Source organism: Micromys minutus (genome assembly GCF_963924665.1).
Source record: "Micromys minutus genome assembly, chromosome: 1".
NCBI lineage: Eukaryota > Metazoa > Chordata > Mammalia > Rodentia > Muridae > Micromys > Micromys minutus.
In genome coordinates, this window is record NC_137969.1 from 150822673 (window position 1) to 150848730 (window position 26058).

General features: G+C 37.5%; 1 protein-coding gene across 5 annotated transcripts in view; it reads left to right on the forward strand.

The window, feature by feature from the left end:
• Window positions 1-26058, forward strand: part of BIRC6 (baculoviral IAP repeat containing 6) — a gene marked incomplete at its 5' end in the record, with an annotated part of 154276 nt that overhangs the window by 11896 nt on the left and 116322 nt on the right. For all 5 annotated transcript variants that reach the window (XM_080927706.1, XM_080927708.1, XM_080927707.1 and 2 more), the window contains 8 exons: window positions 1687-1868; window positions 2993-3130; window positions 8985-9178; window positions 11886-11997; window positions 12731-12813; window positions 13528-13911; window positions 17806-17864; window positions 23550-24944. In XM_080927706.1, coding sequence (XP_080783832.1) covers window positions 1687-1868; window positions 2993-3130; window positions 8985-9178; window positions 11886-11997; window positions 12731-12813; window positions 13528-13911; window positions 17806-17864; window positions 23550-24944 — 2547 coding nt within the window. The remainder of the gene's footprint in view (window positions 1-1686; window positions 1869-2992; window positions 3131-8984; window positions 9179-11885; window positions 11998-12730; window positions 12814-13527; window positions 13912-17805; window positions 17865-23549; window positions 24945-26058) is intronic.

Here is a 26058-nt window from a genome sequence, read left to right on the forward strand (position 1 = left end):
GCCTGATACTCTGAAGCATACTTGGCTATTTTTAGTGTTTGGTGATTGAGTAGAGGTGTCATAAACATGAGTTCAAGGTTTTATGTGAACATAAGGCTTTCTGTCTTCTAGTGGAATGTAGAGGCATTTAGGATATGCACACTTTATTTTTAAAAAGCTGCCAACCATTGTGACTGTATGTCTTATTACCATTAAAACATCAGTTCTGTTCCCTTTATGTTCTTGCAGCACTTTATAATATCTGTCTATTGTGATGATGTCTCTATTACCTGTTACTTAGTCAGCCTTCTGACGCTATAACAAATGCCTGGGGCAGTCAACTTAGTAAGTGAAAAGACTTAGTAACTTTTAGAAGTGTTTTTTTTTTTTTTTGTTTTTTTGGTTGCTGTTGTTTTAGGTTTTTCTAGATAGGATTTCTCTGTGTGGCCCTGGTTGTCCTGAAACTCACTGTGTTTACCAGGCTGGCTTCAAACTTAGAGATCTGCTTGCCCCAAGCTTGGGTTAAAGGTTTGGGACATCACCACTAAGCTATTTTTGGAGGTTTTAAGTGTTTGGACATGATGGAAAAGAATTCAGGGTGGGGCAGAACTGTTTTCCTAAGGCTGGGAAGTAATGAGAGAAAAGCAAGTTCCACAATCGTCTTCAAGGTTGTAACTGGTTCCCTGATCATAAGGTACCCTCATCTCCTAGTAGCCCTTCGTTGGAAGGGAGCTTTACACTTCATAGATCTCTGGAGGACATTTAATACCCAGACTTTAGCACCAGCCAGAGTGATCTGTATATTCTTTGCAGTTGTCAAAATCCCAATAACCTTTTCTCAGAAATAAAAAAGAAATCTTATTTAATTTGCAGGGGATCTCAAAGCAATCTTGAATATTCAAAGCAATCTTGAAAAAGACAAAAGTTAGGTAGGGATGTATAGCTCAGTCAGTACTTGGGGAAAGGAGATTGGTGTGGATTTACATTTCCTAATCACAAAACTAAACTGCAAATCTATAGTAATTAAAATAGTGTGGTACTGAGGAAAGGGGTTATGTCAGTAATACAGGGCTTCACTAGCATGCACAAATGCCAGGCTGGGTCCTCAACTGCAAGTGCAAATAATGTGGTACTACTGTAGATGTGGACAGATACAGAGCATGATGGGGTGGATAAAGAGCCTAGAGATATCCTTAAACATAATGGCTTATGATTTTTGACAAGGGATCCAAATCCATTATTTGGGGAGTAAGGACAGTATGTAACAAATGATTCTGGGAAACCTGGTTGAATCTGTGCATGCAGATGATTGTCTCCATCCCTGTACCCTTAGAGGAAAAGAATATTATCTAAGAATAGTATGGTAGAAATAACTTTCCTGCAGTTTCTCTATTCAACTCTATCACTTTAAGGTATTTTACTACATCAGCCTCCCCCACCCCCCCACTTTTATAGAACATGTTGCCTTGAACTTTTGCTTCTGCCTTAGCCTCTTATTTCCTGGGATTGCAGGTGGGTATCTCCATGCTCAACTCTTCAGGCAGTAGTATAGCTGCCAAGTTAAAATCAATATCTTTTGAGACTGACTGTAGTTCATACTGCAGTCTGCTCTAATCATGGTTTTAATAAACTTCTTTTCAGTTCAGTGTCTCAGACAGCATTGTTGGTTTTAAAATCTTAATTGTTGAATTTTTGTTCTTTTAACAGCTAAACCAGGTGGACAGGTGAAATGTCAGTATATTTCTGCTGTGGATAAAGTTATATTTGTGGATGATTATGCAGTAGGTTGTAGGAAGGACCTTAATGGGATCTTGTTGCTAGACACTGCTCTACAAACTCCAGTTTCAAAGCAGGATGATGTGGTTCAGCTTGAACTTCCTGTCACAGAGGTGAGTAGAAACAAAATTCCAAGTGTGCCTTGCCAGAGTTAACCTCTGGCCTTTGAGTATTAAGTGACTTAAGTTGTCCTTAGGGCATAAGCTGTTCTAGAACGGAAGGTTCATGAATTGTGCTTTAAGGACATTGTATAGTTACTCACATAAAAACAAAGGATTGAGTCATGAACCACACCTTTAAATACTTCCTTTCTTTGCATAATTTAACTGGTGCATGTTGAAGTGGTGTTTTAGGTGTGAATTGTGGCTTATGTGTAGTGATAGCCCAGCACTAGATGTGGAACCCACTCTGCCAGCCTCAGAATGGCTGGTGATTTTGTAGACAATTGTTTTCAGTCCCACCATGTTTAAGTTGTAGGAGACCAGTGGAACACATCTTTTCTTTCTTCCGCTTCTCCTTGCTCTCTTTCACCTGTGCTCCTCCTGTCTCTTTTCCCACACTCTTTACCCTCTCAGCTTTTCCACTCGTTTTCATTCTCTTCAAACCCTTTTCACATTGGGGAAATACATTTGCTGGTGTCTGTCTTTGTCCTCTTACCATGTGTGTCTCAGGGATGGAGCTCAGGTTAGGTTTGGCAGCTAGCTACTTTGATCTATTGAATTATTTCCTTGGGTTGCAAATATCTTTTAGGTAATAGTCATTGTAAACATTTCTTCTCTCTAAATGGTATTTACTGCATCATATTAGTTTTGGAATTAAGAATAGGATTCTAGACTTGGTTTGATGACTTATAAATGCATGGGTTTTTGTTTGCTTTTTGGATCAACCGTAGGTTTCTGCCCAGTTTTAGATGAATTTATGGCTAGCATTGCTAAGGCATACTATTTGTCAAATGGCTTTGTATACAAAGAATCTTGTATTTGTGTTTAAAAGTTGACATGTTTCACTTTTCATCATAGTTTTATTTTTCTTTGTTTAATTTATGGTAATTACTGTATTGATATATTGCCCTCTGGCTACTATATTGAATGCATTGCTTTAATTCATTTAAATGATTACCTAGCGTCATATAAAATTAATTATAAGGTTAAGCTTTATATAGTTAAAACTCACAAAAAAAGCTGAATAAAAATCTGTTTTATTGTGTTTAATTTTATGTTTTTATTTTTAAATTTAGGCACAGCAGCTCTTATCAGCATGTGTAGAAAAGATAGATGTTTCTAGTACAGAGGGTTATGATTTATTCATTACACAGCTCAAAGATGGTTTAAAAAATACATCTCATGAAACTGCAGCAAACCATAAAGTTGCTAAGGTAAGAATTAAAGTGTATTTGGGGCTGTGATGGACTAAGTTTTTCTCTGTTGCTCTTCCTGTCCTGTTCCTGTAGAGATGTTCTAACTAGCCTTTTCTCTTCTTTACGAGAGATAGCATCTTCTATGATACGGTTGAAACTCCAGTGTTTCTGTGTTGCTGAGATTGAGCCCACAGTCTCAGATCATGGTTAGTGCTCCACCATTGAGTTATATTTATGGCTGGCCAAAAACTGTTGAGAGTTACTTTTTTTTTTTTTTTTTTAAACATTCTAGTTTTCTTTGTTTTTTTTAGATTTATTTATTTATTATATATAAGTACACTGTAGCTGTCTTCAGACAAAAGAGGGTATCAGACCCCATTACAGATGGTTGTGAGCCACCATGTGGTTGCTGGGATTTGAACTCAGGACCTCTGGAAGAGCAGTCGGTGCTCTTAACCACTGAGCCATCTCTCCAGCCCCCAGGGCTACTTTTTTGAAGGAAGATTTGGAATGTGTATAGGTGTTTTGCCTTCATACATGCCTGTGTACTGTATGTATACAGGACTGATGGAGGCCAAAAGAGGGTATTAGCTCTCCTACAGTTGGAGTTAATAGACAGTTGTTAGACATCATGTGGACACTGGGAATTGAACAGAGGTCTCCTGGAAATGCTCCTAACTGCTTCAGCCTCAAACTCAATTACTCCTTTTCCCCCCTTGAGATTGTGTGTGTGTGTGTGTGTGTGTGTTTCCTGAATGTATATTTGTGCAGTACTGTGTACCTTGTGCTCAAGGAGGCCAGAAGAGGGTTTCACATCCTCAAGAATTGGAGTTATACATGGGAGCTCCATATGGGTGTTGGGTTTTGAAACTGAATCTATTGGAGGACAAGCTAGTGTTCTAAATGACCACTTAGTCATCTTTCCGGCTCTTTACTCTTAATTTTTAACCTTTTCTTTTTAACATTTACTCTTCATTTTTTACCTTTTCTTTCTTTTCTTTCCCTTTGTCTTCTCTTCCCCTCCCCTCCCCTCTCTTCACTTTCCTTTCTTTCCCTCTCTCCCTCCCTCCCTCCCGTTTTGGTTTTTTAAGACAAGAGTTTCTCTATGAAACCCTGGTGGTCCTGGAATCCACTCTGCACACTCTGTAGACTGGACTGACCTCAAACTCAAACTCGAGATCTTTCTGCCTCAGCTTCTCAAGTGCTGGGATTACAGGTGTGCTCTGCCACCACCGCCCTACTTTTAATTTTTCTGAGAGCTCTGCTTATTTTGTGTCTAGGTTTCTGTGAATCACCCTTAGTGCATTGTAGTGGTCGGCTGGTTGATGAATGAGCCTTTGTTAAGTAAGTTAAGTAAGTAAGCTTAGGTGAGAATGGGAACATATCTGTGAAAATTAGGTCATTTGTTCCCCCCCCCCAAAATTAAGCTACTTACTTATATGTATGGGGGAGCTGTGGGGAAGAGGAAGAGAGACCAAGAGACTGAGAGAGTATCAAGCTTGCCACAATGCCTGTATTAAGCACAAGCTGGGAGTCAGTTTTTTGTTTTTTGTTTTAAAATTGTGTGAATTCTGGGGATTGAACTGATCATCAGACTTATTGGCAAGTACCCTTAACTGCTGAGCCATTTTTGTACTCTTTTTTTTCCTCCTCTTCCCCTTTCCTTTCCCTTGTCTCACACCCCCATTCTTCCACCCCCCCCCCCCACTCCTCACCCCCTCCTCGCCTTGTGCTTTTGAGCCAAGATCTCACTGTTCATCCTGGCTGTCTTGATCTTGTTTTATTATTATTGACCCCGTTTTCCTTCTGAGTATTTGGACTACAGGCCTGTATCAGAACACCTTGTTTTGTGTTTTCTTTGAAATTGATTTTTGGTAAATTAGAGGAAGAGAAATTTATTTGAGTAAAATCCTTGGATATAGTTAATTTATATTATTCCCAGGTTTTCTCGTAAGTTATAAGAAATAGACAATGACAGATAAGAGATTGAAATTAAAAGCTGTTTTCCTAAAAGTAAAACTTCCCATTCACACTTGTCTTTCAAGCACAGTTGTAAGCTTACTTAGATAATGGCCTCTCTTGTTCTTACTTAGGCTATCTCTTTGGTATGTTTTCATGTTCATCCTTAAAGAGAGATGTGAAATCTTAGAACTTTTGCATTTGTTTTCTTTTGTGGCAGTAGAGTCTATGCGTAACCGGGCCTAGTGTCACATTGGTGACCTTCCTACTGCCCTGCCCTGATGCTGGCATTACATGTGCATACTTCCTTGCCTGACCTAATATTTGCATCAAATCTTATTTTGTACTTTTACCATGGCTTTACTATGGTTTTGTAACTCCAGCAATGAAACATCATGTTTAAGGAAGCGTAAGTTATACTGTGAAATTTAGTAAAAGAAATGTATTATAAGAAATTGATTTAAGAAGTCTTAGAGAGGGCTGGAGAGATGGCTCAGCAGTTAAAAGCACTGACTGCTCTTCCAAAGTCCTGAGTTCAATTCCCAGCAACCACATGGTGGCTCACAACCATCTGTAATGAGATACGTTGCCCTTTTTTGGTGTGTCTGAAGACAATGATAGTGTACCCACATATATGAAATAAATAAATAAATAAACAAACAAATAAATCTTTAAAAAAAAAGTCTTAGAGAGCTGAACAGTGAAAAGGAAGCTGTGACACAAAGCTGGTCCCTACAGGAAGCAGGGACAGAGAAAGACATTAGGGCTGTTGGAATTGGCATGAACTCTCACTTTTTGACCACATTAATGTAGTGCAGCACCCTTGCACTTTGTGAGAGCTCCTTACACACATATCCCCAATGGCTATAGCATTTTTAGGAGGGAAGCTTGGCATAAGAATGGTAACTGGGGTTTTACTGTGGGGCTCTTAAGCAGCTAAAATAAGCTTTCTCTTTTTCCTTTTCTTCTTTTTGATTGTTGTTGTTTTCCTTCTGTGATTCTACAAATCTTTTTAGTTAGTAGGCTTTTTATTTATGAGCAAGTTAGATTTAGAAACCAAGATTTTCATAATATTTTTGTTAATATTAAAATGATACTACTAAATATTGAAATCACACACACACATATAGTTTTGTGTGTGCCTGTGTGTGTTTCTGTCTATCTGGTGTACATATGGGTTCATAGAACAGTATGCAAAAGTCATGTCTTTCACTGTGTTGGTTTTTGGGAGTAAATTTAGGTCTTAGTGACAAGGGCTTTGTTCCCCAAACCATTGCCATCAGATCTTTTTTTTTTTTTTTTAAAGCAGATTTTTTTTCTAGTTGCATAGGCCACTGCCTTTAAACTAGGGCAAGAATATATTGGGCTCCGTCTTCTGAGTGCTGGGATGATAATAGTATACACCTCACCAAGCTAGAGCTTTCTCTTTCATCTGTGTTTATGTAGTATTGCTTGGATTTTGTACATTGTGTGGGTTGGTCCATGTGTGTGCAGAGGACGGAGGTCAACATTTAGTGTATTCTTCTCTTTGAATCTGGAGCTCACTCATGAGGTTACACTGGTTGACCAGCCCACGAGCTCCTGGAACTGCCCTGTACCCTTTACCCCATTGTTGGGTTATAGACATTTAGCTCTGCATAAGGCTTTTATTTCAATTCATATTCTTCACTTGTTTAACAGTCACATTACTGACTGAGCAATCTTTCCAGCCCTAAAGCTTTTTCTTAATAAAACTCAACTTCATTGAAAACAAAAATTAAACAAAGCAAACCAACATTGACTAAGGAGGTGCCTCAAGTAGCTAGAGAGTCTAGAGTTCCATGAGGGGGTCTTTGTGACGTCAGTCTGTACCAATCCAGTTTGCTTGTTTGCTCTGGTCCTGCAGTTGTCATTTGCCTGTTCATTTAGTAGCAGAAGCAGCTGAAAATTGCTGGGCATCTATCTCAGCAAATTTGGTAGAATGATTGTGTTTTTTTTTGTGGATTTTTCTTCTTTGGCAAAACAAGTTGTGTAGCTTAAAGCATAAGAAGCCTGTGACTAGTTCTACTAAATAGTACTGCACTAGTGCATCTTATTTGTGTTATGAGCCTGTGATTAGAGTCCTGTGCTGTGGACTTACTAACCTCAGGAATCACTGTAGTTAGTGTTAACTGTTAGTGGTCATGGACTATAGAAAAAGGCTCTTTCTGGATACAATGTTAAACAAGTAACTTTCATGAGTAAGAGTCCATTGCTGGAACTTTTTTTTTCTCTGAAATACTTTCCTTGGTCAGAGGTGAAGTCCAGAATTCTAAAGTGGTATAGAAGATGTTCTGTTCTCCATACTATACTCTGTGTGATGTTTTGGAAGAAGCACTAGGAGCTGAACAAGTACATTTACATATACTTACACATTTGCTACAGGGAAACAAAACAGATCAGTCTGTCTGGATTTATCCAGCGTAGTTAACCTGGCTAGCTGGCTAACTACTCTGAAAAATAGCCAGTGGCAAGTACATCTCTAAATTTTCTTGGCAGAATTGTTGACTATTTTTGGCCTGCCATGTCTTAGTAGTGCATTTATGTTCTTAGCCACTTTGTCTTGCAGTTTGATATTGTGGCATTAGTGGTTTGTGGAAGGTATTAGGATGATAAGGATTTTTACAAGCTGGATTACAGTAAAAAGCATGAGACTTAAAAGAAAAAGATTTATTTACTTATTTTATGCATATGAGTGCGCTATAGCTGTCTTCAGACCCACCAGAAGAGGGCATCATATCCCATTACAGATGGTTGTGAGCTACCATGTGGTTGCTGGGATTTGAACTCAGGACCTCTGGAAGAGCAGTCAGTGCTCTTAACCACTGAGCCATCTCTCCAGCCTGAGACATGTCTTAGTGTTAAAATTATGAGGAGTCACTGTGGTCAGTGTGGTCCCTGCTGGGTAGAAGTAGTGTTTAAGATCAGCACTGACAGGTTTCTGACAGAATTTTATAACTGCCTTCTAGGTATCAGAGAATTTGTTGATTTGCTTTGATAAAGATGCCTCTTTTGGGTCAGCGTCTGAAATGTTTCATATTTGGCAGTTTAATTCAATATTTTTTTTTGTTTTTAATTTTTTGTTTTTCCACAACAGGGTCTTGTTACATAGCCCTGGTTGTCCTAGAACTCACTGTATAGTTTAGGCTGGCCTCTGCCTCACAAGTGCTGGGATTAAATACAGCTGTGCCTTCTGTAATCCCCAGTTATTCTTGGAGATTATTGACATTGTACAAAGGCCAACACAGGTGGACTAAGTGGATGAGAATTTAATTACCACCTCGTAATTCACAGGAGTCTTAACCAGGTGTTAATCTCAGACATTTCCTCAGGACTAAGTATTGCTTTTGTTAAGTATTCTTGTAGGAATAGAATGATGCAGGAGCTTCTGGGCCTTTGCTGTTTAAATGGTCCTTGGACAGGAACAACATTAGTGTAGGTAGTTTCTTACTTGCTTGTGCTGTGTCTCTTTCATTTATGTCTTTAGGAACCTGAGGAATTACTGTGGTATGGATTGTTGGACCCACACCTTTCAGGAAAGGAAAGGACACTTGAAATAATGGGGATTTGAAAACTTAGCAAAAATAACACAGTGCAGCAGTACAGGCACTCTCTGCTATGTTTGATGACCTGTGTGTGAGGTCATCCCAGAGTTTTCCTCTGACCTCCAACATCTATGGTACACATGCCAATAAAATGTAAAAACCACTGATGGAGACCTTGCTTGCTTTTCTGTACCTTGATACTTTTTAATAAAATATTTACATTTTTACTTTATAGCAAATTCTTGCTGTAAACAACAAACTGATAGTATAATTGACATTAGGGATCCATAGTTTAATTGATCAGGTAAGTCACATGTCTCTTTGCTTATTATATTCCCATTTTATTTCAGTGGGCCACAGTTACATTTCATCTTCCTCATCATGTATTGAAGTCTATTGCCAGTGCCATTGTAAATGAACTTAAGAAAATAAATCAAAATGTTGCTGCCTTACCTGTGGCGTCCTCAGTGATGGACAGATTGTCTTACCTCTTACCCAGTGCACGTCCAGAACTTGGAGTCGGGCCAGGTCGTTCTGTAGACAGGTAGGACCCTTGTTCCTGGGATATGCTGAGATTGAATTTTTAGGATTAAGTAAGAAATACCACAAATCTGATTATGATTAGAATGTTTAAAAAGTCGATTTTATGTATATGTAGATGTTGTGAGCTGATGGCTGCTGTTGGACATATCTTTATTCTCTAAAAGAACCATAAGGGGGTCCAAGATTGTGATTTAAAGATTCCAGTGCTGAGAGAATATTTGAGGACATTTAAAGCCATTTATAACTGTTGGGTGTGTAGTATTTTGCTGTTGATGAAATTTGAGATGAATTCTGACAACCACTGTATAGAAATGTGAGGATAAATAAAGCGTGTACTATTATCACTGAGGAATGGTGGCATATGATCAAATAAGTTCATTATAAATATCTGAAATTCTCAAGAGAAACATGCTAAAGAAGTTCACTGAAGGGAATATGGAGGAGTAGGTATGATTAAAATAACCGCTCTCTCCCTTTGTTCATTGAAGTAGTTTTCTTAAAATGTCTATGCTGTTTGCCCTAGATTTAAACAGTACTATGAAAGTCATACCTGCGCCATCAGTTTTTAAATCTAAAGCATATAATGTCTCATGTGTGACATTGTCATTGCATGAGTCACTTTGCATTTTCCTGAAGTACATTCATAGTTTGTGGTGAAGCTAACAAGTACAATTCTGAATGAATTCCTTTTTAACTTAAGTGTGGCTCTTACATTTATAGAATGTAGCAGTTTATCCTTTACATTATTTGTGGTAAGTGATTTTATTACAGACATAATTTCTATGAATTGCATTCGCAAGCGGTGAGGATTTTCATATGCTAGAGTAATATTTTTATCTGTCTTTTTGGTCAAATTAACAGTATGCCACATGAAATCTGAATATCAGGTGCTAAGTGTTATGGCTATCATGAAAACATTCTTGGGATGTGTCTGGAAGGGAGCAGAGAAAAGAAGGTTGTGATTAGAGCAGGTGTTGTCTGAGAGCATCACAGACCTTAAAGACCCTGCAGAGCTGTTTGGTGTTACAGTGCTGTCTCTGAAGCATACTGTGAATGTTGTGTTTTAGGAAATGAGATCATGAGGTAGGAGTGTTGTTTTGTTTAGTTACTTGTGACAAGAAACAACGTGCAGAAGAACTGGCTTATTTCTCAGCTTACAATTTGAGGCAACAGTTCGTCATAGGAGGCAAGGCTTGGCAGATAGCTAGAACAAATTGGTCATATGGCATGTACAGTCAGGAACCAGAGAACAGCGGATGCTTGTGCTCAGCTTAGTTTTTTTCTTTTCATTCACTCTTGAACCTCAGGTATAGGCTAGTGGCTCCCAAAGTAAGGGTTGAACCCCCTTCCCCCAATTTAGTCATATTTTTCTGGAAGTATACTAGCAGATATGTTGTCTAAGTGATTCTAAATCCAGTCATGTGTTCCTTCTGTGTATGCTAAAATAGCCTCAAATACTAATTTGATGTAATTTTCAAGTTATTTCATTAATAAATGAATCTACAAAAACTTGGGTGGACATAGTGAGTTGAGGCTAGCCTGGGCTACATGAGACATTGTTTCAACCTCCCCTCTAGGAAAGATATAACTTATACTTGGAACTTTTTAGCCCTCAAAATTTATATTTTTTAATAAAAGGAAACGTCTATTTATTATACTTCAAGGTTCTGTGTCCTGGGCCAATGGGATTGTGGCCAGGTATACTTACCTGTGAGCTCAGCCCAGGTCCTGTGCATTGTTGGGGATTTGAGCTACGGGCTGAATGCATGACAAGGAAAGCTATGTAGAAATGTATTTTTCTGGTCTGTTATTTCATGAACTTTCTCTGTTATTCTCTGTTCAGTTACTGTATGTAGAATGTGAGCAAGAGGAAGCTTTGCTCATAGTGTATTCTTATCTGAAGTCTTTTGGACTTTGGTTTGTCATTGTCCTTAAAAACTCCCTGATGCCCTGAGTTTGAACATGTGAAGATTTCCTTGTTTTATTTTGCAGATGGTCTCTTTAGGCTGTCTTCCATGATATTTTGCCTCAGGCTCCTGAGTGCTGTGGTTATAGGCTGCATTACAGTTTTCAAAATAAACTAGTTTCTGGCCTTAGTGGTGCATACCTTTAATCCCAACAGGGAGTGAAAGGCTGTGAGTTTTAAGCCAGCCTATTCTACATAGTGAGTTCTAGGACAGTCAGGGATGCACAGTTGAAGCACTGTCTCAACCTAACCTAAGCTAAAGTAAACTAAAGTTTGCTAGATCCCCTGGAGGAAGATTTTCCTAGAGAAACAACACCCCTTGCCCTGATTTCTAGTTAAAAAAAAAAAAAACAAACAAAACAGAAAACAAAACAGAACAAATAAAAAAAGAAGGAAAGAAAGAAAGGAAAAAAAAAACAAAACAAAAATGAAGCCCTACCCAAACTTTTAGACAGTACATCGAAGGCAGACTTCCACTTAGCTAGTATGACCTACAGAAAAGGTGCAGGCTTTGCAAGTCTCATTTCCTGCTCTCTGATTATCAGTTAATTCAGCCTACCTGTGGAATTAATTTGATTTCTGTAGTCACTAATCAGACTTTCTGTTTCTTTACGGTTGGAGAACTTACTTAAACAATAATTCTTAGTTGAAAACAAAAATTTGAACATAACCACTCCCATTTTTTAATAGATATTTCAATCTGGGTTCTTCCTCAAAATGCATACTGTCTCTTTACTTTTAGGGCGTTGATGTACAGCGAAGCTAACAGACGGGAGACTTTTACCTCATGGCCTCATGTTGGCTATAGGTGGGCACAGCCGGATCCCATGGCTCAAGCTGGATTTTATCACCAGGTACAAACATTATTAATGCAACCTCGCTATGTACTTGTTTCTATGTGTGCTTGTAAGTTTAATTTGCTACATACCTTAGGTTAGTCCTATGTCCTACACTGTGAATGTAAAGGACATAAAATCATTGGGTTATTTAATACTTAATCTTTCACATTAAGACATCTGCTCTTTTTGCTATGAAATTGATGTGTTCTTTAAATGTAATTTTTGGGAAATTTATTTGAATATATGTTATTTTCACATATATAATCTTATAGAATCTGTTAGCTGGTCCTTGAGTTAATGCAGTAACAGTCATTCTGCAAGGCAGAAAGTGATGCTGTACCTGAAACACTAGCAGTTGGGCTTGGGGGTGGTACATGAAACATGTACCCAGCCAGAAACATGTAGTGAGACGCTGCATCTATTTATTTATGTGTCTGTTTGTTTATGTATTTACATTCTATTCAGGGTCTCACTATGTTGCTCTGGTTTGCCTGAAAATTTATTGAATGCTTATTTATGTATGAATGGAGTAATACTATGCATCCCCCCCCTTGGAAAATTGTACTTGGAATTGAGAACTTTCTAGAAGAGTTTTTCTTGAAATGCTATTTTAATGATTGAATCTTTTTCTCTTTTCGTCTCTTCCCTCTCTCCTCTTGGTACCTGCCTACTTCCTTTTCTTCCCCCTTCCTCTCTTTTCTCCTTTTCTTTTTCTCTCTCTTTCTCCTGTTCTAACATAATTGTGCAGCCTGCTTCATCTGGAGACGATAGAGCCATGTGTTTCACTTGTAGCGTGTGCCTCGTTTGTTGGGAACCTACAGATGAGCCTTGGTGAGTCTTGAGTTTTCTAGGCACAATAGGCTGAGTTAGCAGCAGAGTACTTCTAAAGTTTGCTTGTTTGATTTTGATGTAATCTTTCCTTTGTGCTATGTGTTATCATCGCTGTCTTCACAGGATGAGGTCGTTCTTTCTGTATTCTGTCAGGACTTTCCAAAGTCTGCACAGGAAGAATAGTAGCAGACCACCATAGAATTGCTTTAGCAGCGTAGCTCTGGTCTCTTGAAGAAAAGCCAACAGAATTCATGCATGGAAGTAGTTACAGTGCACAGTTTTAATTTTAAGCAACCTTTTAGAGGGCATCTTCAGCCTGTGAATTACAGTGTACAACATTTTATTACTTGATTAACATTAGATATGCAGTAATACCCAAGATCTACTACTATGAAGCTTTATTTTAGAGGAAAAAGTTTACCAAGGGTGCCTGTCCAGTAAGTAGTAGAAACAGGTTTTACTTTTCAGATATGTCACATAGTTTGTGCTAAAATTGAATTGAAGTTGTGTGTTTATTAGTTGACATGAATGCAGTGAGCAAACAAAATAAGAAAAATCATTCAATCTACATTTGAAAAACTGCACGATATTATAGAATGTAATATCTATTCATAATTTTTAGTTTTTATTTATGTGTATGTTTTTGTATGTTTACACACGTGTATGAGGGTACCTTCAGATGCCAGTAAACTTCCCCTTTTTTACCCTGTAAAGGTCTGAACATGAGAGACACTCTCCCAACTGCCCCTTTGTGAAGGGCGAGCACACCCAGAATGTGCCCTTGTCAGTCACACTGGCAACGAGTCCTGCGCAGCTTCCTTCTGCAGATGGAGCTGACAGAATATCTTGCTTTGGGTCTGGCAGCTGCCCTCAGTTTTTAGCTGCTGCAACCAAACACGGGAAGATCTGCATATGGGACGTCTCCAAACTCATGAAGGTGCACTTGAAGTTTGAAATTAATGCATATGACCCAGCAATTGTGCAACAGCTGATCCTGTCAGGAGATCCAAGTGCAGGAGTTGATTCAAGGAGACCCACTTTGGCATGGCTGGAAGATTCTTCTAGTTGCTCAGACATACCAAAACTGGAAGGAGACAGGTATGTGTTTTGTTTGTTTTTTTTTTAAATAGTATTTGCTGTCGTACATGTTTTTTTTTCTCCCTAAATTCTATTTTCTTAACTCAGTTAATGAGATAGTCACCCCCCCCCCCAAAAAAAAAGGGGTCAAGTTAGAGAGTAGAAAATAGATGTTTAGCTGGAACTCTAAAGGTTATATGAAATTCAGAAGTTTTCTTTCAGACTGCCACAGACTAGTTGGATCTGATAGTTTGAACAGTAGGACTTTTATGAGTTCTATGGCAGTCTGGAACATAAAGTAAGGATTTTTGTCTTAAAAGACTAAAAAGAACACATAACACATAAAAGGAAACACCACTCTGTTAAGTCACCTTTTCTCTGTATTATATTTTCCTTTGTTATATAACTGAGACTAACAGGAATTGGTAGAAATACTGACAAGTATCTAAGGATAAATATACGATAGTGAAAAACAGAATGCCAAACAGGTGGCAAACACGAGCAGACACAGTCAGATTGGACAGGCTAAAATGCATTTGTCAAATTATTTATTACATAGTTCTGAAACTACTCTGTAAAATCTTATCTCTGTGCAATAAATGTTAAACTATGTAAGTCCTGAAAATAAATTCTTTAGAAAGCTATTGCCACATTAAAAATTAACATCTAGGCACTGAAGCTCACTGTTAGAATGCATGTGTAGCATTTGTGAGGTCCTTGGTTCTGTCTTCATTATCTAAACAAAGGCAAAGCAAAAATAAAGCAAGAAAGAAAGTTGAAATATTGATATTAAAGCAGTGGATTAGACTTGTAATTTTACCTTTTACCTCCTAGTTGCATAGAACGAGTTTGGTATCTCTATTACTCCCTCAAGTTCTGGAAGTGAATGTCACTGAGTAGCAAATGATTTTAGATAAGGCAAGATGATCTAATTATTTGGAGTAGTATACTAGTAGTTGTGAGGGAGACATGCCTGGTTGGTTTTGTTTTGTTTAGAAGTATACACCTGCACTGGCTTCAGATTGCAGCTGTCCTCAGAACTGCAGGATGCAGCCTGCATAGAGCTCCCCTTAGCTTCATTGATAGATTCTTGACTCTTGTGGCTATATCAGCTCTATAAGAGTTGGGAGTTCAGAGTCCAGGAAACCCTCCTGTTTCCTAAGAATTTCCACTTGTGACTTTTAATTGAGCCAATTTCACATGGCTCACTTTTATTCTCATAAACAGAATTAAGGATTTCATATAGGCTCTGAGCATGTGATAAATAAAAGTAGCTGTTTCTTTTTAGACTTTAGCAGTGATAATGTGAAATGAAGCATATTTAACTGTGATGTGGTTGAGAGCACCTGCCTTTTACCTGCTGGATGTCCAGTGCTTCTGATGCCATTGCCGTTACACTCCAGTCATGTACCTCTCCCCCCTTTCTTTTTGAGGCAAGATTTTGATAATGCAGCTTTGGCTTGTCTGGTGCTTGTTTTGTAGACCAGGCTGGACTCAAATCCACAGAATTCCTCATGCTTTTTTCTCAGGTGTGCTGGAATTAAAGGTTGTGCTGTTACACCCAGTGACATGTATTTTTATTTAAGTAATATAGAAGTTTGTTAAATAAAAATTAAGAAATTTAATTGATAATTCACCATATACAGATTGGGAAGTTTGTGTAGTTAGTCATGGAAATTGACTGGCAGATAGAGGAATTGTACCTGAGTTCTGGTACAGACTCAATGAAAATTTCATGGCTCTTTTTTGTTACTATACATCTGCATGAAAGATTGAGGGGCAAGCAGTTTAGCTGTTGTTGTCAGATATTAGCACATTTGCTGATAGCGCTAGAACTAAGAATGCTTGATTTTTGTGATTTTTTTTTTTTATTAAAGGATTTAGTGGGTAATTATGGAAGATAATGAAATTGGCTTGCCATTTTAAACATCGATTTTAATTAGAACTTTGTTTTAAATTTTTGTAGATTAAAAGTTGTATAAAAATAGACTTCTATAATAACCATATTTCTCTTTGGGGAAATGCACCCTTTACACACACACACACACACACACACACACACTCTTTATACCCTTGTGTTTATTCCAGCAGAAATATATTACAGTATTATACAGTTGATGACAGATGATGACAGATGTGTTGAATTAGTGCACAGAAGTGAAATACATGGTAAGATGAGGTGGCAAAGTAGGACTCGCAAGTTGAGGATATACTCAGTTGTAGAGTATTTGACCAGCAGGGACCAAAAGAAGTCCTGGGTTTACTTCCCAAAAAGGTGGGAAGGGCCTGAGGGGCAGAGAAACAGGCAGCATACTGGTAACCACATGAACCTAGCACTTGGGAGAATGGCCAGCCGCGGTGCAGAATTGATACCCTCTTTTAAAGCAGAAGAAAATCAGAACAAAATACAGCCTTGGTGCTCTGTCCTTGATCCTTGGCTTCAGTTACTCTTCTCTTCAAGAGGCAGTGGGAGTCCTGTTGGATTATTAGTAAATAGAAATGCTTCTGACTTTGTGTGGTACAAGATACAATATGTTTAATCTTTAGATATCTAATGTAGATTTATTAGCTTTAAGAACAACATATTAATTTTAAATTAAAAGTTGGGTTTAAAGTTATTACAATGTAATTTGTGTAGGAATTACTTTTTGACTATTTTTTACAAAGCATTGCTATAATTCCCAATTTACTCAATGAGGATTTGACAGCATACTTAATTTAAATAAAGTAACTTGTTTCTCTGGGTGCTATACTTGTCATATATATTTCTTTTTTGAACCTCTCAACAATTTTAAACCTTGCCTTGGAATGTTGTATTAGGCTCTTTTTCTTTTTCTAAGAACAGTTGGCGTAGTTTAGAGATGTACTCCCTACCCCACGGTTGTCCTGGAAGTTTGACAAAGGTCCTTTTGCCTCAGCCTTTCCAGTAGCAGGAAAGACAGGTGCATGCTTGATAGTCTGGCAGCAGTCTTAGGTAGAGATTACCATTTATATGTGAGATAGCATTAGTACATATCTAAACACTGGATTTTAGTACAGAATGTTAGTTTAGAAAAGGAGAATTGCCTTTTCTTTCTATAAAATGCATCATTTAGTTTTGTAATGAATATGAAAATTAAAAAATACTGGTGATATGTTGGTCAGTAAGGGTGCAGAACTTGACTATTACATCTAAAAGAATGGATAAAGGTTGGTGGAGTTTCTTGGCCACCTGAATGAAGAGCAAAAAAAAAAAAAAAACAGATCATTGTCTTGTCCTTACTCCTGTCTTCTGAAGGTCTCACTGAATGAGCACACAGAAAACACAATAAAAATGAATTTGTGTACATTTATAATATATTATAAATATATATATATATTATAGTGGTTATAATATAGTGGTTATAATATATATATAAATATATATATTATAAATATATATATATTATAGTGGTTTAAATACTGCATTTCAGGGCTGGAGTTAGAACTCAGTTTTGTTTTTCTAGAAGTTTTTAACATTTATTTATTTTAGGTGTGTAAGTATTTTGTCTGCATGTATGTATGTGTGCCATGTGCATGTCTGGTGCCTATGGAGGTTTTAGAAGAGGGATTCAGAGCCCTCAGAATTGAACCATTATGCATGTGGACGCTGGGAACTGAACCTGGTTCCTTTCTAGGAGCAACAAGTGCTCTTAACCAATCTCTCCAGGCCTTAGCTCGGTGTTGACAGTACTTGAAGAGAACATACAGTTTGTCCCTCAGCCCTGCCTCTTTTAAAGTGCAAGAGACATGCCACACATAGCTATGCTGTGTCTTTGCTTTCTTTTGTGATTTTTTTTCCCCATGTTGGGGATTAAACCCATCCCTAGCCTATAAGGTTCACTATTTTTTGTTGTTGTTGTTTTCTTGAGTTTAAATTGTTCTTTGTCTTTTAAGCGATGATTTACTGGAGGATTCAGACAGCGAAGAGCATTCCAGATCAGATTCTGTAACAGGTATGTTTAAAAAAACTTTAGATAATATATTTTATATATCTTTATATAGTTCAAAATAAATCTTAATACCAACTAGTTCATAATTTCTTGATGAAACTGGAAATCTTTACTGATACGCTATTTCAGTGTTTATCAGAGATCTTGAATTCAGTATTAGAATGTTTTGTTTTATAATTAAAATTTAATTGTCAGCCATTTCATTCAAAGGGAATAAAGTATTCCCTGTCACACATTCCAGGGAACAAAAATTGTGCTTATTTTATTTGTATGCTATACTCTGTAAGAGTAACATTTAAAGAAAAGTTCTTTATACTTAATGAAGTTGAAACTGTAAAATTATAGGCACTGTGGCATCAAGTAGACGTTGCCTTATTTACTCATGAAATACTAAGGTAAAAGCAGCATAGTTTGTCTTGTAGCCCAGGCTTGCCTGGGGCTCGTTCTGTGCCTTGGGCTGATAGTGAAGTCTACATTCTTCTTGTCTTAATATCCTCAATGTTGGATTATGGGCATGTGTTAACATCTGGCTTACATGTGTTATATTTTTAACTGTCATTCATAGAGGAGGCTAGTGCATCTCAAATGGTTTTATAATGTTTCTTTTTTAAAAATATTTATTTTATATAAGTACACTGTCACTGTCTTCAGACACACCAGAAGAGGGCATCAGATCCCATTACAGATGGTTGTGAGCCACCCTGTGGAATTGAACTCAGGACGTCTGGAAGAGTAGTCAGTACTCTTAACCACTGAGTCATCTCTCTGGCCCCAACATTTCTTTTCTTTATGGGTACACGTATGTGTTTGTTCATGCTCATACGTGCATGTGCTTGAGGTGGTTGGAGGTTGATGTGTTGATTGTCTGTTATTTCTTCTTAGTTATGAAACTCTCCTACCCCCTTTTGAGACAGGGTTTTATAAAGGGCTTTTTGCCTGAGTATTTCATAAGTAAACAAGTCAAACATCTACATGATGCCACAGTGCCTATGATTTTACAGTTTCAACTTCTGTGAGTATAAAGAACTGTATAAGCCCTGGTTGTCCTGGGACTCACTCTGTAGAAAAAGGTGGCTTTGACCTCACAGAAATCTGCCTGCCTCTGCTTCTCAAGTGTTGGGATTAAAGGCATGTGCCACTAGGATTAAACCCAGCAAAAGAAGCAGTCTTACTGAATTGGGAGCTTGTCTCTTTGACTTGGCTAGTGGCAGGGTTTCCCTGGTCTATGTGTCCCCCCAGTGCTGGAGTTACTAATAGATACGATGCTTAGCTTTTACATGGGGGCTGGGAATCTGAACTTAAGTCCTCAGGATTCTGTAACTAGCCTTATTTCAAGCTTACAGTTAGTTGAGCCACCTGCCTCTGCCATATCATGTTAGAGTACTACTCTCCGTATTATAGTCTAATTATATTTTCTAAACTGTAAAAATAAGATTTAGTATGCATTAAAGAATTGTGCACAGTACCTGAGAAGTGCCCATTTTTTATAAAGTGGTGGTTATTGTGACTATAATGTCATAGCATGAACATGTTAAGGATATGAAACATACTTCATGTCTTTAGAAGCATGGGTTTGTGTAGTGTGGTAGTTAAAAACTAGTTATTATATAATAGCAAATGTTTTCTAAATTCCAGTTTGTCACTTATTTTTGATGCTGCTAAGGAGATGGCTATACTGATTTTGGTTTAACACTCAACACGAAAATGCCCTGAATGACACAGATATATGCTTTTAGAAAAGTAAAGAACTGATTTCATTTAGAAGGTTCAGACTAGGCTGGCAGGAAGTTGGTGCTTACTGTCCTTGCTGATGATCTGAGTTCCATCTCTGAGACCTGTGTTGGTGAAGAGACAGCAGACACTTGCTCCATGATGTGTGTGAACACACAAACATAGGGCATACAGTTTAGCCTAATGAGAAGTCTTTTTCTCCTTTGTTGTCCTGTTACAAATACAGAAGAGGCATGCTGTTCCATTTTCTTAATCCTATAGAGAGAAATAGGGTGCGTACTGGAGATTTGCTGGAACCTTGAACTTTTTTATAGGAAAACTTCCATGGTTTTATGTTATTTAACTGTGTGGGCTTCAGTTATTTTCTAAGTGAGTGTTTGTAGTGTTTTTTAATGTCCCCTCATCTCTTAAATTCTTTGGTTTTAATTATAGCAACTTAATTCTCTGTCACAATTTTATCCCTTTTGTTTGGTCTAAAAACCTAGTATGTATTTTGGGGATTAATAATACTTATAGTTTTGGAGGCATGCTGGCAATCCCATAGTCTGTTGTAATAGCTATAATCAGGAGGATTTTTACAAGTTTGAGCCTAGTCTGGGCTATATAGCAAGATGCTGTCTCATCTCCCAAAATAATAATTGCATTTGATCTATATTCTTATTTCTTTTTTTTTTTTTTAAGATTTATTTACATGAGTACACTGTAGCTGTCTTCTGACACACCAGAAGAGGGCATCAGATCTCATTACAGATGGTTGTGAGCCACCATATGGTAGCTGGAATTTGAACTCAGGATCTCTGGAAGAGCAGTCAGTGCTCTTCACCACTGAGCCATCTCTCCAGCCCTTACTTTTTTTTTTTTTTTTATTTTAACCATTATGTTTTTCACCTGTGATTTTGATTTTCTACACTGCCTTAGATGTACTTCAGTTTCTAATATGAAGACATGGATCATGTATTTTCTTTTGAGACAGGATCTCATTATGTAGTTCTGGCTAGATTGGAATTTGTATAGATTATGCTAGTCTTGAACTCACAGAGCTCTGTGCTTCTGTCCCCTTACTTTTGTGATTAAAGGTGTATGATGTTATTCGGGGTTCTTACTCTTGTCGGTGCATGTGATACGTTTTTAAAAGGAAGTTTTGTCTTTGAATAGAATTGAAAGATTATGGAAGTAAGAAATAAAATCCTTTCAGCTTAAAATCTTTGTATTCCTTTATTTGTATTTAATATGTATGTGTGTGTACATGAGTGTGAGTTCATGTATGTGAAGACACCTCAAGTGTGTGTGTGTGTGTGTGTCTGTCTGTCTGTCTGTCTGTCTGTCTTTTTGACAGAATCTTTCACTGACTTAGAGTTCACCAGCTCTAGACTAGACTCTTTGGCCAATGAGCCCTAGGGACATGCTCATCTCGGCTTCCCCTGTGCTGATTACAAATGTTTCTTGCTTGCTTGGCTTGTACACAGGTCCCTCCTTCTTTTATACAAGGCATGCATTTTACTGACGGACCCATTCTCTCAGCCTTAGTTAATTTCTACACTGAGGGTTTGTAAGTAGGCTGTTCCTTCATAGGGAAATACTTTTGTTTAAGACTAACTTTAAAAATATAGGTTCTAGCTTATACTTTTTATACTATTAACTTTTTTGGAGGATTATGGATTAAAAATCCAAACCTGATAGTAATGAGAGATGTAGTCCCATCCTGAAGTGTCTTAAAATTTTTAGATGCCATTTTAGAGCCTCTCTAGGTGATTTGTATTAATTTGAATAACATAGTTTAAAAATTGTAGGTAATATTAACCCCAAAATTATAAGTATACAATAAGAGGCATGTCTTTGGTTGAAGATTCTAAGTTTTGAAAATTCCTAGTTGATTTCAAAGAGAAAGTTGTTTCTAAGTCAAGGAAACATGACTTCTTGTGAAGGCTGAACACCAGGGTTGGCAGGAGATGGAGTACAAATTGAGCTTGGATGGCTTTAGAAAAGAGCCAAGACAAAGTCTAATTGCTTAGTGACTGTTAGAAACTGTGGCTTTGACACTACTTAAGAAAGCAAGGTACAGAAGGATTTCCCAAAGTGATTGGAAGTATTGCATTACACATATATTGCCTAAAAGTTAATTATGTGGTTTAGTTTATGTCTGGTAGAAAAATTAAGGGGCCTGGCTGTGGTTCAGTGGCAGAGTGATTGCCTGACATGCATGAAGCCCGTGTTCCTTCAAGAGAATGTAAACACACACTGAAAACGGATGTAAGATTCTCATACTGGATTATCCACTGTCCCAGATGTGCATTCAGTGATTATAAGAGAAAGTAGAATAACAGAGCTACTTGCTATGCTTTTCTTTTTTATATTTATTTTTCTAATTATTTGCTTTCTTTGAGCAGGGTCTCACATTGTACCTTAAGTTGTCATAGAACTTACTGTATAACCCAGACTGGCCTCATACTCAGTCTTTCTTGAATGTTGGGATTACAACAGTGAACCACTCAACCTAGTCTATCATTTCATTTTAAACATTTTCATTGTGCATACCATTTACTTTATGTGCTAACTTTTGTGCTTTGTGTATTTCTGAGTTAATACATACATAGATTAAAATCATTCTATTTGAACAATTTTTTTTGTCATAACTAAAGTCTAAGTTTTTAAATTTAGTACATCCAATAGGTAAGTGTCACAAGGATATATTATATTTTAATTATTTAAAGTTACAAAAATACTTTTTCCAGTCTGAGAAAGTAGATGTAGACAGTGCCATTCAGTGAGATGGCTGTTCGTCACTATAGCCACAGAGCAGGGAAGGAATGAACTGTCGCTCTTCAGCTTCAGTTAGAAAGCATTTCAGGTATAGTGGTCAATAGTTTGTGAAGTAAGATAATCCGAGATAATGCGAAATTCCAGGTAGTACTGTAAGTGAATGTTGAAGCGATTATATAGTATGGCATTAGGACACCTAAGTGGTGTTCCACGGATACCTGCTCATTGCTTACTTGTACTTTCAGTTTTTATACAGTCGCATCATTTAATATTTCCTTGACTCTTGTCATATCTAATTATAAAAGCAGTTCTATTTTTTTTCTTTATTTTTGCTTGTCATTAGAGTGTCTCCCCCTATCCCCTTGTTACTGACTGATTCTTACTTTTGGGAAAGTTTAAAACAAAACAAAACAAAACAAAATTGGTCGAAAGAATTTTGAGTTCAGTGTTAGATTACCTAAATGGAAATGACTGTTGTGTCTGGTGGGGTTTGTCTCTGTGACTGCCAGCATAAGAAATGGTGCTCTGAAGTTTAAAGCATTAAAAAGAAAGGGACTGAGATTGATATTTTTCTTAGGTATTTGAAAGAATGCATAAATTACAAATAATATTGGGTGTATTTTTGTTTTAGAAATGGAAGTCTAGAAATTCTATTCTTTTTTTTTCAGAAATTCTATTCTTTTAATATCAATTTAACACAATGACTAAATAATATATTAATTCTTTATTTACTTTATCATGACTTCAGAATCATTTTTTTTACTTCTTAAGAAAATGTATTTGAGTTGAAAGTAATTCTGAATTTCTTGAGTATTCTTTTTGTTTGTTTTTTTATATGTAGGGTCATCTGGCATTGATTAAATTTCTATTAAAATATTGGAAAAATTTTAAAAATCACTTAATTTTTGTGCATTTGTATGCATATATATGTGGGCACATGCACACACGTGAAGGCCAGTGGGACAGCTTGCAGGGTTAGTTTTCTTCTATCTTGTGGGCCCCAGTGATTATTGAGCTGAGTCTGGCTTCAGGGCAAGAGCCTTTAACTGCTGATCTATGCTGGCCGTGAAATCCTTTGAGTTCTAATGTTTAGTAATGCATAGCCCAGATGAATTAGGAAAACCTCACTTAAGTGTTGACTGTGATTTACATGACCACAGCTGCTGCATCTAATGTGCTGTATTTTTCTTCACAAAGGGCATACATCACAGAAGGAAGCCATGGAAGTAAGCCTTGATATAACAGCTCTCAGCATTCTCCAGCAGCCAGAGAAACTGCAATGGGAGATCGTGGCCAATGTGCTTGAAGATACTGTTAAGGATCTTGAAGAACTTGGGGCAAACCCTTGCTTAACGAACTCTAAGAGTGAAAAGACAAAGGAAAAGCACCAGGAACAACACAACATTCCCTTCCCATGTTTATTGGCTGGAGGTTTATTAACATATAAATCTCCTGCTACCTCACCCATTAGTAGTAATTCTCACAGGTCACTGGATGGTTTAAGCAGAACTCAGGGCGAAAGTATATCAGAACAAGGGTCAACTGACAATGAATCCTGCACAAACTCAGAACTGAATTCTCCTCTGGTCAGGAGGACTTTACCTGTTTTACTTCTTTATAGTATCAAAGAATCTGATGAGAAAGCAGGAAAAATTTTTTCACAGATGAACAATATTATGAGTAAAAGTTTGCACGATGAGGGTTTTACAGTGCCACAGATTATTGAAATGGAGCTGGATAACCAGGAGCAGTTGTTGTTACAGGATCCACCTGTGACTTACATTCAGCAGTTTGCAGATGCAGCAGCCAGCCTCACCTCTCCAGATTCCGAGAAGTGGAACTCTGTGTTCCCCAAGCCTGGTACTTTGGTGCAGTGCTTGAGGCTACCAAAGTTTGCAGAGGAGGAGACTCTTTGTATAGACTCCATAACTCCTTGTGCTGATGGAATTCATTTGTTGGTAGGACTGCGGACATGCTCTGTGGAATCATTGAGTGCAATAAATCAAGTCGAGGCCTTGAATAATTTAAATAAATTAAACTCTGCACTATGTAATAGACGAAAAGGTGATCTGGAATCCAATCTTGCTGTAGTGAATGGTGCAAATATTAATGTGATCCAAGAGGAGTCACCAGCAGATGTGCCGGCTCCTTTGATCATTCAGCCAGAACAGAGGAATGTTAGTGGTGGATATTTAGTTCTTTACAAGATGAATTATACCACTCGAATAGTGACTTTAGAAGAGGAGCCAGTGAAAATCCAACATATCAAAGATCCCCAGGACACAATTACCTCGCTCATTTTGCTTCCACCAGATATACTGGATAATCGAGAGGATGACTGTGAAGAACCTGCTGAGGAAATGCAGTTAACCTCAAAGAATGGGATTGAAAGAGAAAAAAAGTCTGACATTTCTACTCTTGGACACCTGGTAGTAACCACTCAGGGAGGATACGTAAAAGTATTAGACCTTTCAAACTTTGAAATTTTGGCCAAAGTGGAGCCTCCCAAAAAGGAGGGCACTGAAGACCAGGATACATTTGTTTCTGTCATTTACTGCTCAGGCACAGATAGGCTGTGTGCGTGCACCAAAGGTGAGCTGTTTGCTTGATTCTTCTGTGGCGGTTGTCTATGTCTGAATTTTAGATCCATGTAATACTGCTTTTAAAGCCTTTACATTTATTTTTTAAACTCCTCTAGGCAAGAAATCTATTGTAAATAGCTTAGTGAGTCTCAGCTGTCTATAGAAGTTTACTTGGGACAGTGAAACTCCAGGATCATATGATCATAGGATCAATGCCAGCCTGGATTGTGTAGCAAGATTGATCTTAGCTTAGCTAGTATCCTGGTACTTTGTGAATACTGACTGCCTACATTTGTGGACCTAGTTTCCTTAGCAACTTGGATAAGAGGGCCCATGTGTGTTGATACCACAGCACACATAACATAAGCTGCTGAGGGAGGAAGGGACTAATCAGGCACACGGTTTCAGAGATTTTAGCTCGTCACAGCTGAGCACATAAGAATGATTAGGGGAGCTTCTGTCATGTCAGCTATGAAAAGCAAGAGTGTGTGTGTGTGGGGGGGTCCTCTATATTCAGTGAGAACCCTCACTGCTACACCTGTGTGCAAAGGCCCTCATAGTTCACTTATAGATGTGTTTTTTCCATCTTAGCTCATATAGTCTATTGCTTAGGCTTGTATAATCAAATAATGTATATAAAATTTCTGGCACAGTTTACTTCTGGAAAAAACAACTAGCAAATAATCTTTAGTTTTGTAAGCTGTTAAGATATTTGGTCTTCTTTTATAATCTTTGGCTGGCTGGTAAAAATTAGTTTTGCAACATGTGAGACCCCTTTTGGATATTGTGTACTATTTCCCTATATATATTCGTGTAAGTCAAGTAATTGTGCACTATAGATTTTCACAAATTACTGGCATTTTGAGGCATAACAAGTACTCTTTGCTATTGATAGGTGAGTTGGAATTATAGGGCCACACAATTCTTGAACCCTAGGTGGCTATAACCAAGAATTGGTGGTTTTGGCTTAGCCAGAGGGAAGTAGCTAATGAATTAATTGATTCAGATTACAAATTTGAGCTACATCTAGTTTTAATACTGTGAGGAGGGAAAGAATCTTCAATTTATATTAAAATGAAAGTGAGTAGATACAAAATAGGAGCATTCAGCATAACTTCAGAGTG